Genomic DNA, 15,931 nt, shown 5'->3' on the forward strand with positions numbered 1-15,931 from the left:
TGCTCTCCAGCTACCCACCCCTCTTCTAAAATGCTCAAGTGGTCTGAAGAGATAGCATAGCTGAAGATTTTATCATTCAACTTCAAAAAACACAGGTTTTGTTGAAATAAAACAGGTTTAAAATGTACTTTGTAATTCCACTGTCATTCATATTATATTTCATTACAAAGATGAAAGAATTTAGAGTTCCTTGATGCAGGTTGAAAACAGAGAGAGAGGATACCCTTTACACTTAAAAATTGCATCAGATACATATGTGTTGAGCGCAAATGAGGAAGTCACCCTAAATTGTCAATTTTTCACTTTAAATTACCTTCCCTAGTGCTTGTTATGCCTGCACTTCTGGAATCAGGTAATACAGAAGAGGTAGGTCTCAAAACTCTGCATACAGCTCCCTTTAAAAGAGAGTCGTGTAGGTGAAAATCCTGCTGGTTTTTCCTCTCCCCAGCACGTACCAGCATGCAGGAATAACTGAATGAATTAAGTATGCTCCATAGGTACTGAGTAAGTACACCCAAAGTTATTGCTGTTTAATGCAATAAAGAAATAATTTGCTGTAGCCGTTGTCCAGATTATTTTTACATAAAATTCCACTGTATTTACTACTAGCAGCAGTATATAAGTGGTATCTACTTCCTATGGAGGTCACCCAATATTCATAGAATCATAGAATAGTTAGGGTTGGAAAGGACCTTAAGATCACCTTGTTGCAACCCCCTGCCATGGGCAGGGACACCTCACACTAAACCATCTCACCCAAGGCTCTGTCCAACCTGGCCTTGAACACCACCAGGGATGGAGCATTCACAACCTCCCTGGGCAACCCATTCCAGTGCCTCACCACCCTCACAGTAAAGAACTTCCTTTTTACATCCAATCTAAACTTCCCCTGTTTAAGTTTTAACCCATTACTCCTTGTCCTGTCACTACAGTCCCTAATCAAGAGTCCCTCCCCAGCATCACTATAGGCCCCCTTCAGGTACTGGAAGGCTGCTATGAGGTCTCCACGCAGCCTTCTCTTCTCCAGGCTGAACAGCCCCAACTTCCTCAGCCTGGAGAGGTGCTCCAGTCCCCTGATCATCCTTGTGGCCCTCCTCTGGACTTGTTCCAACAGTTCCATGTCCTTTTTATGTTGAGGACACCAGAACTGCCCACAATACTCCAGGTGAGGTCTCACAAGAGCAGAGTAGAGGGGCAGGATCACCTCCTTCAACCTGCTGGTCACACTCCTTTTGATGCAGCCCAGGATACGGTTGGCTTTCTGGGCTGTGAGTGCACACTGAAGCCAGCTCATGTTAAATTCCTCATAGACCAACACCCAACAGCGGTCCTTCTCTGCAGGGCTGCTCTGAATCTCTTCTCTGCCCAACCTGTAGCTGTGCCTGGGATTGCTCCAACCCAGGTGTAAGACCTTGCACTTGGCATGGTTAAACTCCATGAGGTTGGCATCAGCCCACCTCACAAGTGTGTCCAGGTCCCTCTGGATGGCATTCCTTCCCTCCAGGATATCAACCGAACCACACAGCTTGGTGTCATTGGCAAACTTGCTGAGGGCGCACTCAATCCCACTGTCCATGTCAGCAACAAAGATGTTGAACAAGACCGGTCCCAACCCCGATCCCTGAAGGACACCACTCGTTACTGGTCTCCAGCTGGACATTGAGCCATTGATGACAACTCTTTGTGTGCGGCCATCCAGCCAGTTCTTTATCCACCAAGTGGTCCATCCATCAAATTGATGTCTCTCCAATTTAGAGACAAGGATGTCGTGTGGGACAGTGTCGAACGCTTTGCACAAGTCCAGGTAGATGACGTCAGCTGCTCTGCCCCTGTCCATCAGTTCTGTAGCCCCATCATAGAAGGCCACCAAATTGGTCAGGCAGGATTTCCCCTTAGTGAAGCCATGCTGGCTGTCACCAAGCACCTTGTTGTTTTTCATGTGCCTTAGCATGCCTTCCAGGAGAATCTGCTCCAAGATTTTGCCAGGCACAGAGGTGAGACTGACTGGTCTGTAATTCCCTGGGTCATCCATTTTCCCCTTCTTGAAAATGGGGGTTATATTTCCCTTTTTCCAGTCATTGGGAACTTCACCTGACTGCCATGATTTTTCAAATATGATGGCCAGTGGCTTAGCAACTTCATTCACCAGCTCCTTCAGGACCCACAGATGGATTTCATCAGGTCCCACGGACTTGTGCACATTCAGGTTCTTAAGATGGTCTCAAACCAGATCCTTTCCTACAGTGGGCCCAAGGTCTTCAGTCTCACAGTCTCTGCGTCTGCCTTCCAAGACTTGGGTGGTGTGGTCAGAGCCTTTTCCAGTGAAGACCAAGGCAAAGAAGTCATTCAGAACCTCAGCCTTCTCCAAATACAGGGTAGCCAGTTCTCCTGATAGCTTCCAGAGAAGTCCCACGTTGTCCCTAGTCTGTCTTTTATTTGCAGTGTAAATATAGAATCCCTACCTGTTCTCTTTCACATCCCTAGCCAAGTTTAATTCTAACTGGGCTTTAGCTTTCCTAACCTGGTCCCTAGCTTCCCAGACAACATCCCTGTATTCTTCCCAGGCCACCTGTCCTTGCTTCCACCTTTTATAAGCCTCCTTTTTCCCTCTAAGTTTCCTCAGCAGCTCCTTATCCATCCAAGGAGGTCTCCTGGCCCTCCTGCTGCACTTCCTTCTAGTTGGGATGCAACACTCCTGAGCTTGCAGCAGGTGTTCCTTGAATATCAAGCAAGAGTCTTGGGTCCCCCTGCCCTCTAGGGCTATATCCCACGGAGCCTTACTGAGCAGGTTCCTGAAGAGGCCAAAGTCTGCTCTTTTGAATTCCAGGGCAGTGAGCTTGCTGCACGCTCTTCTCACTGTCCTGAAGATCTCAAATTCGAGCATCTCATGATCGCTGCATCCAAGGGTGCCCTGGAGCGTCACATTTCCAACGAGCCCTTCCCTGTTGGTGAGCACGAGGTCAAGCACGGCACCTCTCCTTGTCGGCTCCTCTATTACTTGCAGAAGGAAGTTGTCTTCCACACAACCGAGGAACCTCCTGGATTGCTTGTGCCGGACTGTTACCGTTGCTCCAACAGATATCAGGGTGGTTGAAGTCCACCATGAGAACAAGGGCCTGTGAGCATGAGGCTGTTCCTATCTGTCTATAAAACCAAAAATCTTAAGGCACTCAGACAAATAGGCTTAAATACAACAACTTATCAATGTTTCACAAGTATTCTGCTTGGGAAATAACAAAATGTATTTAAAGAAAATGACTTGCAAATTTAAAGTCCCAATGGTCCCAGCAGCACATTCTCACTCAGTAACAAAATGTTTGGTTGAAGTCAACAAGATGTAGGCTGATTCTTACATACTGGCCCTGAAACCTGGCTGTAGGACCAGCTGTCCCAGAGGTATCAAAACCAGGCTTGTGCAAGGTTGCCACAAGTGAAGGACTCTATGTATGTGCACACACGTTGTTGTTGTTGTGGTTTAAGCCCAGCCAGTAACTCGGAAGAACCATGCAGCTGCTTGCTCCCCTCTTCTCTCCACACCCCCTTCCCTGCTTTTGGCAGAATGGGGAAGAGAATCGAAAGAATGTAAACCCCACAGGTTGAGATAAGAACAGTCCAGTAACTAAGGTATAACACAAACCACTGCTGCTACCACCAGTAATAATAATGAGAAGGGAAATAACAAGGAAAGAGAATATAAAGCTAAAAAAGGGAACAGGAAAAAACCACAATAAACAGCAGTGATGCACAGTACACTTGCTCACCATCCACCAACTAATACCCAGCCCAACAAAAGCAGTGATCTGGGCTTCCCACATAACTCCCTCCAGTTTATATACTGGACACGATGTGATGTGGTACGGAATACCCCGTTGGTTAGTTTGGGTCAGGTGTCCTGTCTCTGCTTCCTCCCAGCTTCTTGTGCCCCTCCTCACTGGCAGAGCATGAGACTGAAAAGTCCTTGATCAAGGTAAACATTACTTTGCAACAACTAAAAACATCAGTGTGTTAACAGCTTTTTTCTCAGACTACAGCCAAAACACAGCACTGCACCGGCTAATAGGAAGAAGAAAAATAACTGTTAAAACTGAACCCAGGACAATTGTGAAAGAGAATTCAGACTCAGGGAGAAGAAAGCAGTATAGAGGTTGCATTTACTGCAGTACTTTGAACTACATTAAAGATAAGGAAATTATGCTCTCATTTTGCTCCATAATATATTATCCCTGCCACCTTTCAGCTGTACAAGCATGGATACTGAGCACAGCCGTGATCCCTGGCTAGCTGATGCCTCCATGCTCTACAGGGAAGTGGCAGGGCTTGGTGGTACACTGAAGCTATCCACCAACAGTGACAAGGCAGAAAGCTCCGGCTCATAGCTCCTGGCAGTTCAGTGTAGGAAGCCAGGAACACTGACAACCACATCTTATTTTAAAAGGTGTGTACACCTGTAAAAAAGCACCCGTACAATAGCATTCTATCAGCAATAAAATTGCTCTGGACAGTATGCCACTATACTTTTGCAGTATCTATCTTATTTGTTTTTGTCCAGTTAACCAGGATGCAAAACAAGGTAATGAAGAAAACAGAATGCCTTTAGGCTTTTGTGAGTGAACAAGCAGCAACCTGCCCAGGTTTTGCCAGACCCAGCTGTGCTTCAGCCGTGTTCTGCCTTGTACAAGAGACCCCTTTTCTGACAAGAATGAATTCAGAGAGCCTGATGTGAAAATTACAGGGACATCATGTGGGCCTCGAACACCGAGCCACCAGCATCCAGCTTCCCAAGGGGACATTGAGATGTTCCTGGAGCCAGTGGGACAGACGTTTCTGGCAAGTGGGACAGCCACAACAGGAGGTGCTGGCACAGCAGCTGCAGGGGCTGTCTCGGGCTACTCAGCAGGAGACCCAAAGCCTCCTGTATACCTCTGTTAGTCAAAACAGAACCACACTTAGCAGATGTATTCATCTCCACTTCCCAGACACAGCGCTGTAGTGTTTTTACACCCATGAACACTGGCTAGACCAGTGGTTAGCTAGACCATGGTTAACCAGGCAGCAGCTGAGCTGTCCTTCAGCAGCACTGATCTTTCGTACTGTCCAGTACATCCTCTCTAGCTGCCGCCTGCCTGCTGAACTCCAACAGCATCTCAGCCTTCCATGGGAACATTTGGATGCTTTCGCACCTACCTGCATCACATTTAGAGGAGCCATTCTGGGAAAAGGTGTGGAAGGAGACATGTCTATGCATGATGACCCAGGGCCTACAGCATAGGGGGTGGGTCCCTGTAACAGCAGGCAGGAAGACAAAAACATGTAGCTGAAGGAGAGCAAAGAGCTGCAGTTAGTTGCTCACCCATTTTTCCCACTCCCAGTTAATTAGTGAGGCAAGGCAGTAAGAAGATGTAAGCAGACAACCCCAATTGTAACAGACACACAAAGCTGAAATCACCAACTGCAGGGAGGAACCGCACTGTACGTGCAGGTGCAAAGCAGCTGCAGATCTCCTTGAAGCCAGCCCTGAAGAGAACCAGCAGTGGGAGTTGTGTAGAGCCCACAGTCACTCTGGGCCTGGAACAGCCACCACTGCACTCTGTGGGAAACACTTCTGTTTTTCCAGTAGTAATCAAGCCACCAACCTTTTAATTTCCTACTTTTCCAAGAGCTGTATATGTCAGAATGCATGTCAAAAGGACCTGATCAAAACCCATCTCTGAGCTCAGTATGTTTAACACATCATTTGCTGTCACTTGCAAATTAAATTATCATCCAGAGCAGTGCAAGTTCCCCTTAGAAGTCACTGTGGAGCCCTTCCTGTGAGGTGAAGAAAACTGCTGGGATGCTCATACATTGCAAGACTTTGTCAACAGATGTTGACTCTCTCAGCTGAATGACCCATAGCTAAGATGGGAAGTTCCCAACACCTTTGCTCTACCAGTTCATCACCAACCCCTCACAGCACTGGCCTAGGGACCATCTGCTGTAGATAACCAAAGGACAGTGCGTCCCGGAGACTGGTTCTTTTTGTGACATAAAGGCAAGCTCCTCCCTGAGGAACAAAATCCTGAACCGATTTTGTTCCTCAGGATGTTTATAGCCAAGTTCCAGCTCACAACCACTACCTCTGCCCAGAAAGGGCTAACTTCCACTGAACATTCCAATACTGCAGTACCAGTACATAGCACCTATACCCAGTTCTCTCCGGAAAACAAATTTGTGCCCTTGTCATAACTACCACTGGCCCCTGCCAGAAGCAGGCCAGTGCCCTGCCAGCTTCCAAGCAGCATTCAGCATGACATGCTCCCTTCCTCCTCTGCCCCAGTTCCGCTGCCAAGCGGGATTCAGGGTAAGGAGCATCCCCTCAGCTCAGATCAGCTGTCATGCACTGTATCTTCACTGCCCTGTGGTGTCCAAGCGCTGCACAGCCCTTGCCACAACACAGGTGCGTTACCAGCACCATTCTAGGCATAAACCCAAAACACAGCACCATGAAGCAGACCCTATCCCAGCCCAACCCAGTACAAGCAGCTTGAGCTCAGCAGCCTAGAGACTTGTTACTTCCCTTTTACTTGGATTTTAACATTTTCAACATCAAAAAATCACATTTTCAGTGACAGTCAATGTCTTCCATTTCCTTCAGCTTGAACAGAAAGATCAGGAAAGCCAACAATTAATTTAATCAAGGGCTGCCTTAAGTTACTAAAAGCTTTAATTTAAACTCGTTAGACACTGACTTAAGACTTGTCTGTCTGACAGCTGCCAAGGTGATCCATAACTTGTAACGAATAAACACAAAGATATTTAATTCTACATGATCCAAATTCTCCAGCTTTTCAGTCAGCCCCAGCTTTAGAAACAAACTGTATATTTGTCTTGTGTTTGTTCAGGTATTAATGTATTTTAGACACCTGCCCGATAGCCTCACATCATTTTAACCAAAACAAAGCTACAGGTAGGCTCTAAGTGAACACGGGCAGGACCCAACTGAGTCCACAGAGAGGACCTCACCATCTCAGCACCTAAGACAACAAAATGTTAGAGGACAGCACTTCCACCACCACCCAAACCCCAACTCACCACAGTTACTTGACTCTGCTCAAGAGCTGAGGCTTACAGGTCTCTCATAGGTCATTCTCCATGCATTCCCCAAACCTCCTTCTATGCCCATTCTGTTTGTAAAGGATTCAAGTTTCCAAGATGTTCACATCAAGACAACTCTCATCTCCCCAGACCCTTAAGTGTGGGCTAAGTTACAAAAACCTACAGATCTCTATACCCATGCAGAAATTCAATTATATTCAGGTGGGATGGCATTCACCATGTGTCAATGGACATTAAACACACCAAACACTTCATTTAATAAATTTTATTTATGCAAAGCCAATCCAAAAGTGTTGTGTAAAAGTGAAAAGTTCTTTCTACATATTTAATAAAAACTATTTCTTCATTGCACTTTGCGTGTGGGACAAGTGAGGATTTGACTGTTTTATTTACAAGAACCCACAAGTTTCTTTAAAAATATACAGACCTAGGTATTAAGTCATCCTTATTTTCCCTAAAAGCTAATTGCTGTACAGTATACAATTGCTCCAAGTGCCCAAATAACCAAGGGTATCCCATGGCAACTTGGCTATACAAAGTTTTTGTGCCCAATAAAGAATATTCCCGATCAGATGCAATGCTTTTGCCCCGTGCTTGGGTTGATTTTGGTTTGTTTTTCTCCCCCCCTCCCCCATGTATACAGTAGTCAAATTACATTACTATGTAACAACCAGTATTTCCTTAAGGAAGAAAAATCATGTTCCTTGACCCTCCAGTTCGGCTGCTGCTATATCTGGCTCTTCATCATTGTAAATGTTTTCTGCCTAAAGACACAAGATATTAAAAGTGGTAAACACAATGGGTTTTAAGCAGTCTTCTACACTTTATACAGAAAAAAAAATGGTAATAGCAAGGCAGCATAGGCATCACTCCTGCCTTAAAGAGACCTTCTCCCTGCCTTTTCTTAGGGGCAGACAAATTAAAGATGTGTACACAGTGGCCAGACTTCAGCAGCTGTCTTCAGGTACCATTTTATTTCTACAGCAGAAGCATTCGCCATTTAACTACATTAGCCTTACTACAGACGTTTTACTCGGACATGTATCAACCTCAGTCTGAACACACAAAACAAGTTAAAGAACAGGTCTAAAAACTGGAAACCTGACCTGTGATGTACGCTGAAGTCTGTTACTTTTTTTTTCCTAACTTAGATTATTCCCAAATGACTTTATTCCACATTTGTAAGATAACTGATCAAACTCCTGTAATGTAAAGTAATATGAACTAACTGGAGCGGTAAATGGCATCTTGCTTCACAGTGAGCATGTGGGAAGCTGGGGTAAGAACAGGTCTTGGCTAGTATTGGATATAAGTTTGCAACTGCCACATTTATTTTAAACTAGTACCTAGGACCTGGGAGTCAAGAATTAGCAGCAGCTGTATTTATTCAGGTTGGCTTAGTCTGTTTTCTTTTGAAACTCTTACTTTCCAATCAAACAGTGTAGGAAGTACAGGGGACGGGCTACTTTCAGTCACTGAAGGCACAGGCTGCCCTAAGAAGAACAAGCTGCTGCGACACTCACCATTTGCCATATCTGCATTATGTTGTCTTCCGATACAGAACAGATCACCCAAGGCTCATTAGGATTCCAACTGAAGTCCGAAATTTTGGCAGTGTGTCCTCCATGAATAAACTGTAAAAAAAAAAAAGAAACCACGTAAACCACATCACATGCTTCTTCAGAGAGAAATCTGTTAAACCCCAGGATTCAGAAGCCAAATGTCATGCTAATGACTATACAAAGAACAAAAACCTGCTACTAGAGATTCACAACACAGACAAAGGTGTGGGATGCCGATACAATTGCTGCAAGCGTGGTTAAGACAACAGTTCATATTATAGCAACAACTGGCTAACATCCTCAGAACAGTGCCACTTCACATAAGGTTGGGCTATGAAATCCAGCCATATTTCCATTACCTTATCTAATTACATGAGCACTTACACAGTTATGGAGGAAATAGGAAAACTGAACTGTAAGCATTTTTAATTATTTGTTTCCTAAGGAAGCAAACCAAAACATAAGTCTTTGCACTCTACATCAGTAAGGTTAGCTATGGGGGACCTAACAGGTCTATTTCAAAATAAACAATTGGAGGCCTTGGCTTTACAGACATTTAGTTAGAGTACAAACAAGCACATGGCCAAACTGTAAATATGTTCAGCAATGAGTATGTGCAAATCATGTCCAAGACAGCTTTGAAAAAAAATAAAAATCCAGTCCAAATGGAACAGAGGAAGACTACTGCAAGTTAGAGTAATGGACTGAAAACCAGGAAGGTGGAAAGATTTATGAACCGCTGCAGATTTAGTAGCACAGTCATAACGCATCCTACTACCACACAGCATGTCAGCAGACTGCAACCTGAAGAGCAGCATACCAGCAGCTCAGGAGGCCCATCTTCTGCATCCTCTGCAGACTGCTCTTCACCAATTTTACTGTAAGAAAATAGTTTATACTTTTTATTAATAAATAAAATTGCATCCTACATCAATTTAACTCGACACTTCCTAGCCTGTTTCTCCAGTATTTGCTTTTGCTATTGTTTTTTCTCACTGTCAAGTAACTGTAAGCCTCAGGTATAAGTCATCAGCTGTTTGGCACTACCAACACTGAAAGAGAATCTAACTTGTGAAGCACAGGGAGGCAGAAATCACTTTTCACCAAAGACAATAGAAAACAACTCATCAACAAGAAAACCTCACAGAGAAGTAACAATTTAAGTACTGTGCTGCTTCAACTGTATACCTGCAAGACCAGGTATGAGATAAGCAAGCAAGGCAGGCTAGAGAACAGTACAAATCAAGCCTACCAAATAAAGCATGTCTGCAGCCTTTTTACCATGTGTTTATATATACTGAAAGAAAGGAACTGCTCTTCACCTTAGATCCCATACATTAAGCCGACGATCAGTACCACTTGATGCAAGAATTGTTTCATTATGAGGAGACCAGTGAACCTGTTGAAAGAAAAAATGTTGACTGGACCAGTTACTGATTCCTAAAGCATATCCTGAATGACCATCACCAGGTAACTGGCCACCAGTTTTTAGTAACTATACTGAATTAATCATTTCCTTACAGCACAAAAAAATATCCTGTAGTGCCAACAGAGTGCTTTAAAGTCTCAAAGATTTCTCAAGTTGAATAGCCAGCCTTACTTCACTGTTAGAGATATACTCTATTATGAAGTTTGATTGTCTAAAATTCACTGTTACTTGCACCTACTGAATAGGCAGAGTTCACAATACTAAATTTAAACCAAGTCCTCTCTACAGAAAGACATTTTAGAAAAATCTTCTACCTGTACTGACAGCACCTGCAAACCCCTAGTATCTTTTTAGCAATCAGTTGTTGACTACTTGCTTCAGAGTCAAGTGAGAAAAGGCTGTAAGAAACTGTGTGGTAGTGTCTGTACTTGTTGAACCAAAATTTACTATTTAATATTTAGCAGACTTATTTATTGTGTTTGGTCACCATATGAAAATCTACTTGATCTTGTTCATGTCAGTACTCTTGTATTTTTGTTTACAGCTTGTGAGAAAAGTTTACCCACCTGAAAAATTTCATCTTTATGAGACTCGAAAGAATGGAGTTTCAATTTTAAGTTTCGAAGATCCCACAGAGCCACTGTCTGAGAAAGGTAACAAGAAATTTTACTATAATGACTATAGAGCTATCATCTAGAATACTCATGAATTTAAAGTATACACAAGTAAAAACCTTGTCAGCAGAACCAGTTGCTAGAATGAACTCGCTGTAAGGATTGAAGGACAGACAGTTGACCTCGGCTGTATGAGCATCTACAGAATGACTTGGCTTGGACGTGGTATTAGATCTTGTGTCCCAACTGTTGCAATGAAGGATTTGGGTAAGGGCATGGGGCAGGGAGGAGAGAGCAAGAGTGAAAAAATATTAAGTTTTCGCAGGAGGTTCTTTTTCACTACACATTAGTTTAAGAGACTGTGCTATTACTCAGCCTTAGTCTAAAGCTGCAGTTTTTATTCCATAACCTGTCAGTATTTTGTATCTGTTATACATGAGCAGTCGGTACCAGGAAGCTGACATACGTATTAATCACATTTTATTTTCAAATGGTGCAAACACATTAAATGACATGCAGATTTCAGTGACTGCAGCATTACTGCACTGAAGAGTTAAATGAGGTCATTCCAGAATTCAGATTTTTTCCCCCCAAAAGCTCTGGATTGCCTGACAGCAGACACCATCCAAAAACTGCTTAACCCCAACTTACATCATGAGCTTCTGATCATCTGCCACAGATCCAAACAGAGATTCATGAAGCAAATGCCATGCCACATCCTCAACCACTGCAGAGTGCCCAGTAAAGATCGCTTTTGCATCAACAATTTTGCCTTCTTTTGGTCCAGCACTTATATCCCATAAACACACAGTCTGTAAATAAGAGGCATATTCTATTGTTACATGACTGTGACTGTATTATCTTTCAAAAAAAACGAATAATCACATGCTCCATATAAACAGAGATGACACTCCTGAAACAGTTTCTTGTCTTTGAAAAGGAACACTCAATATGCCAAAAGTGAGAAGCGAGCCAAGTTCTTAATCAGTTTTGCGTGAATTCAAGGCACAAGGATTATTTATAAGGTCACAAAAGCAATTCACACTTTTAAAGCCCAAAGATATCTATAAGCTATTAGTTCAATTATCTTTGACAATCTTACTAACTTATAGTCTAAGACCCAAGCCAGTTTAAAGGGTTGCTACACAACAATTTCTTCCAGCAGACAACCATAAAAACATTCTGTTCTTATCTCATTAAGAACATTACAAAAACTGGTTGTTGATTACAGCCTAAAGTCAACTAACAGCCTTTATAAATATTATTACAATATGTGAGAACTTCCTACCATAACAATATACAGCTACACTAACCCAGTTTTTCTCCAATTATCTATTACAGCATAAATTAAGAGGGGTTGGTTGTTGTGTTTGTTTGTTTTAAACCAGAATAAAAGATGTGTTTTTTACATGATCATCTGATGCGCTGAGAAGATGTCCACTCAAATTTGAGTTCCAGGATAAGCCATAGCCTTCCTTCTGGTGCCCTCTTAATCTAAGGTCAGGATTACACTCTCCACTTGGGTCTGAAAGACAGAAAATACTTTCCATTTAGCTTCACCTTGCACATCAATCCCCAAAAGCATTATTATCATTCAAGAACTTTGTTTCTGTTGCTGCTTGTATCAAGATTCTCTTATGACATTGAGCATAACCAGGCAGTTAAAGTCTTCAAAAATATGGTCCCTCTCATTTGGGTTACAGAGCCCATCACCTCTTCTCCTAATGACAGTTAAATACAAGTTTACCTCTTAATGACAAGAGGCATTTTGCCTAACTTCAAGAAGTGTGACCCACCTGATTTTGAAGGATGTTTAGTGTAGTCAAATACCAACACATCAGCAGATGGTGTTTTTGTAGCAATGATGCAGGGATTCTGTGGCATGTAACGAGCACGGTTCACTTCACCTTCATGGTTAATTTTAATCTCTGTTTCAATTTTGCCAGTCACAGATCCAAAGCCTCCAAACTCTAAATTTGTCAGAAGAAGGTCAGTTTATCACACCAGCCATTTTAAACAGGTAAAACAGCATTTTGTGCCATCCTCCCTACTCCAAGAAACATCATCTGGTAACTCATGCATGCCCACCTCCTTTCTCACTGTCATACTGCGCAGTATCAAACTGATCATCATTGGGAATCTGGACTCTTGCAACAACCAGGTGGTTCTGTTCATCAGATGTGTGTGTTCCCAAAACCAGCCAATGTAGAGCATAATCCTTTCCTTCTGGCCTGTTTAGGATAATAAATGCATGGAATAAAATTACATGCTCAGTTCCAGAAGTTTGCTGGCTTTAATATCACTCAGGGTCAAAACTTCTTCAGAGAGCTAGGAAACAGAGACTCAGGTAAGAGATCCTTTCTTTTGCTGCAAGAGACTTGTGCAACAAATTGAACTTGACCCTGACTTAAGCAAGCCAAAGATACAACCAGCAAGGCTAGAGTGAGTCAGTAAAAGGGACAATTAACAATTTGTATGTAGTTAAAGGTGACATTAATAACTACTTCTGTCTTTAATTCCCAAGGCAGTCACACAGTATTTAGAAAACAATCAATACTACTTTCTATAAAACAAATACTGAGGACAATTGGCAACCTATTTTAGTTACTTCTCTTAGAAGCTTTTAACAGTTGTTATTTTATTTCAGAAGCTCATTTTTAAACTGTACAAATCCTAGCTAATTAGAAATTTCTCTTCTGGTGGTTAACTGCAACAATTAGTAATACGCGAAAGACTGGATGCACAGCGCCATTTATCTCTGAAAGGAAAAAGTGTGAACAGTCAAAACCAAGCAGTTTCTGCATTCTTGAAAGCAGCAAACTCATTACATGTCTGAATCCAAACAAACAGGAATCACTTAGGCAATCATATACCACTGTATTACCACAGGTATTACTACACCACTTCCAATGCATCATCGTACATGTTGAGGGGGAAAGAAAAATATGAAATGAAACAAAACACACAATGCACACACACTTACTTGCATCAGGAACAGATGTCCCATCATGTCAGGTGCCATACAAAGAGACAGTCCTTGCCTTTAATGGCATATATATTTTGACACTGGAGATATTATTGGAAATACCAGGTTTTAAACTGAATATTAAGTCAATCTGCAAAATATGAGGCAAGCAGAAGTGTTCCTCATAAGGGCTCCACACCCTCAAATCCCCAGTTCATTTTCTCCATGCCACAACTAGTTAGCTCGCATCTCTCAACATCTTCCCCAAACATTCTGAAGGGATCATCTAACCACCAAGTACAACCTCACACTTGTACGATGGAATTTTTAAAGAGGAAAGAAACCATCCTCTGATTATTGCACAAACTTTACGAACAAGGTACTTTAAAACCTAGCTGTATCCAGTTTACAACAACATGAGGGATCTGGTCTTTGTCCGCTACCTCAATGGAGCACTGAGTGGTTACTGCAATAATCAAAATAGCTGTCATATGAACAGAATCTATCCCCACCTTCACTATTCTTTAAGAAATTAACCAGTGAGACCATAATTTTTTGGGAGAGGTGGAAGAATGGGAAAATTAAAATATGTGAAGTCATCAGCAAGCCAGGGACAGAACCAGGATGTGAAGCACCAGTCTTAGAACAGTATCCTCTTAAAAAAGTCCAGACTTAAACAAAAAAGGGCACATACTATAGTTTTTACAAATCAGTAATCTATAGTGCACATGAGGAAAACCAGGCTTCAAGAAAAAGCCGATTTAATACACAAATTTCTCTGATCAGCTGTAACTACAGGAAGGTGTTATGTCTCATACCAATAAATTGAGATTTCTCTCCTCACACCTCACAACATCTTCTGCTATGCTAAGCTTTGGTAAAGTATCAGCTTGTAACTTTTTCCTTCATAGCTTCTGCATACCCAAACGAGCAAAATAGTTATAAGCTCACAAGGAGGTGTCTAACACAAATTATTCTCATCTTGTGTGGTCTTTATCCTTAAATTACCATGGTTAAGAGAGACAGAAAGAGCAGTGGAACAAGCTATTGCACAGAGCCTCAGCTCCTCCTGCTTTGCAAAGTGAGCAAATCAGCAGCTAAGCCCTGTGCCTTCCAGGCCTCTCTCCCCTTTCTCTCACCTGGTCACATCAGGTAACCACTGCACGGTGAGGCTGGGCCACTCCAGTGCATGTGTCATCACCAGATCGTACAAGAAGGGGGTGTTCTTCTTCCAGATCTTGTACTCCTCACTAATAACGCGCTCCTCCACCGTGTCCTCCAGCGCTGCGGGTGGGAAAGAGAAATGAACCAGGCGCTCGGCGCCTTCCGCCGCTGAACCGCGGCGCGGAGAGGGCGAGAAGAGCCTGCCGACACGGGCCGCGGCTACACCAGGGCGGGGAAGGGGTAGGAGACTGGGTCCCGAAGGGGAGGCCACCGGGAGCAACGGCCCTCCCTCACTACCATCCGGTCGGAAGCTCCTTGGAGAGGAAGCACGAGGAGGGTCTCCGCAGGGAGCGGGGGTCTCCTACCTTCCTTGCTCGCCATTTTGGGTGTGACGCAGGGCGGGAAGCGGCGGCTAACGGCGTTGAAGGGGGAATAAGAGGCGGAGGAAGGCAGACCCCGCCGGCGGGAGCCCCGCCACGCGCGGGACACCCAGCTTCCAACCCGCGCCTCACGCCACCGCGCATGCGCCGTCTGCGCTTCCCGCAGCACCACCGCCCACCGCGACAGCCAATGGAGCGCGCGGAGGGCAGTGAGCGTGCGCGCGGGGTGGGGCTGTCCTAACGGGTGGGGGTGAGCCGGAGCTCTCAGCCCGGAGGCGCCGGCGGAGGGTGGGGAGGGGAGGGGGTGGTGGTTTGGCAGTGTTGCGCCCTCCCCCCCCAACCACCCCCTTCCCCTCCCCGCCCCTCCCCGAGGGCGCTTGGGCTCCGACCCGGGGGCCCTGACGCTGAGCGGCGGCCCCGGGTTTACGGGGCGGAGCGGAGAGAAGGGTGCGAGGAGGAGGAGGAGGCGGAGGCGGTGGCGGTGGGCGGCCGCAAGGGTGCGGGGTTGCGGGCTCATTAGAGGCATGGGGGCCTGGCCGCGCTGCTACCGCGAGGGGGCGCTGTAGGTAAAGCAGCGCGGCTGAGGTTCCTGTAGTGTGAGCTAATAAACCCTGAACGATACTACTTAGATTAGTCCCGCTTTTCAACGGGAAATCTGAAGGTAAAAAGGCTATAGAGGACACAGGTGACCAGTTGCTGTTTCTCTGCAATGTGCTGAAGAG

The 15,931-nt window shown here is 44.3% G+C and overlaps 1 protein-coding gene across 1 annotated transcript; it reads right to left on the reverse strand.

Annotated features, from left to right (window-relative positions):
* Nucleotides 1-7,345: 7,345 nt before the first annotated feature.
* On the reverse strand, nucleotides 7,346-15,296 carry RBBP7 (RB binding protein 7, chromatin remodeling factor). The gene is made up of 12 exons (XM_061453190.1): nucleotides 15,195-15,296; nucleotides 14,805-14,949; nucleotides 12,789-12,931; nucleotides 12,497-12,670; nucleotides 12,110-12,225; nucleotides 11,352-11,512; nucleotides 10,820-10,946; nucleotides 10,653-10,730; nucleotides 9,980-10,056; nucleotides 9,478-9,535; nucleotides 8,619-8,729; nucleotides 7,346-7,859 (listed from the first exon to the last, which is right to left on the reverse strand). The coding sequence occupies exons 1-12, from the start codon at nucleotides 15,208-15,210 to the stop codon at nucleotides 7,791-7,793; spliced, it is 1,275 nt and encodes a 424-aa protein (XP_061309174.1). The 5' UTR covers nucleotides 15,211-15,296; the 3' UTR covers nucleotides 7,346-7,790.
* Between the last annotated feature and the right edge of the window lie 635 nt (nucleotides 15,297-15,931).

This window comes from Pezoporus flaviventris, unplaced genomic scaffold (genome assembly GCF_033815535.1).
Source record: "Pezoporus flaviventris isolate CSIRO_AGI_PZ_B2104156 unplaced genomic scaffold, CSIRO_AGI_Pfla_v1 ptg000015l, whole genome shotgun sequence".
In the NCBI taxonomy this organism is placed as follows: Eukaryota; Metazoa; Chordata; class Aves; order Psittaciformes; family Psittacidae; genus Pezoporus; species Pezoporus flaviventris.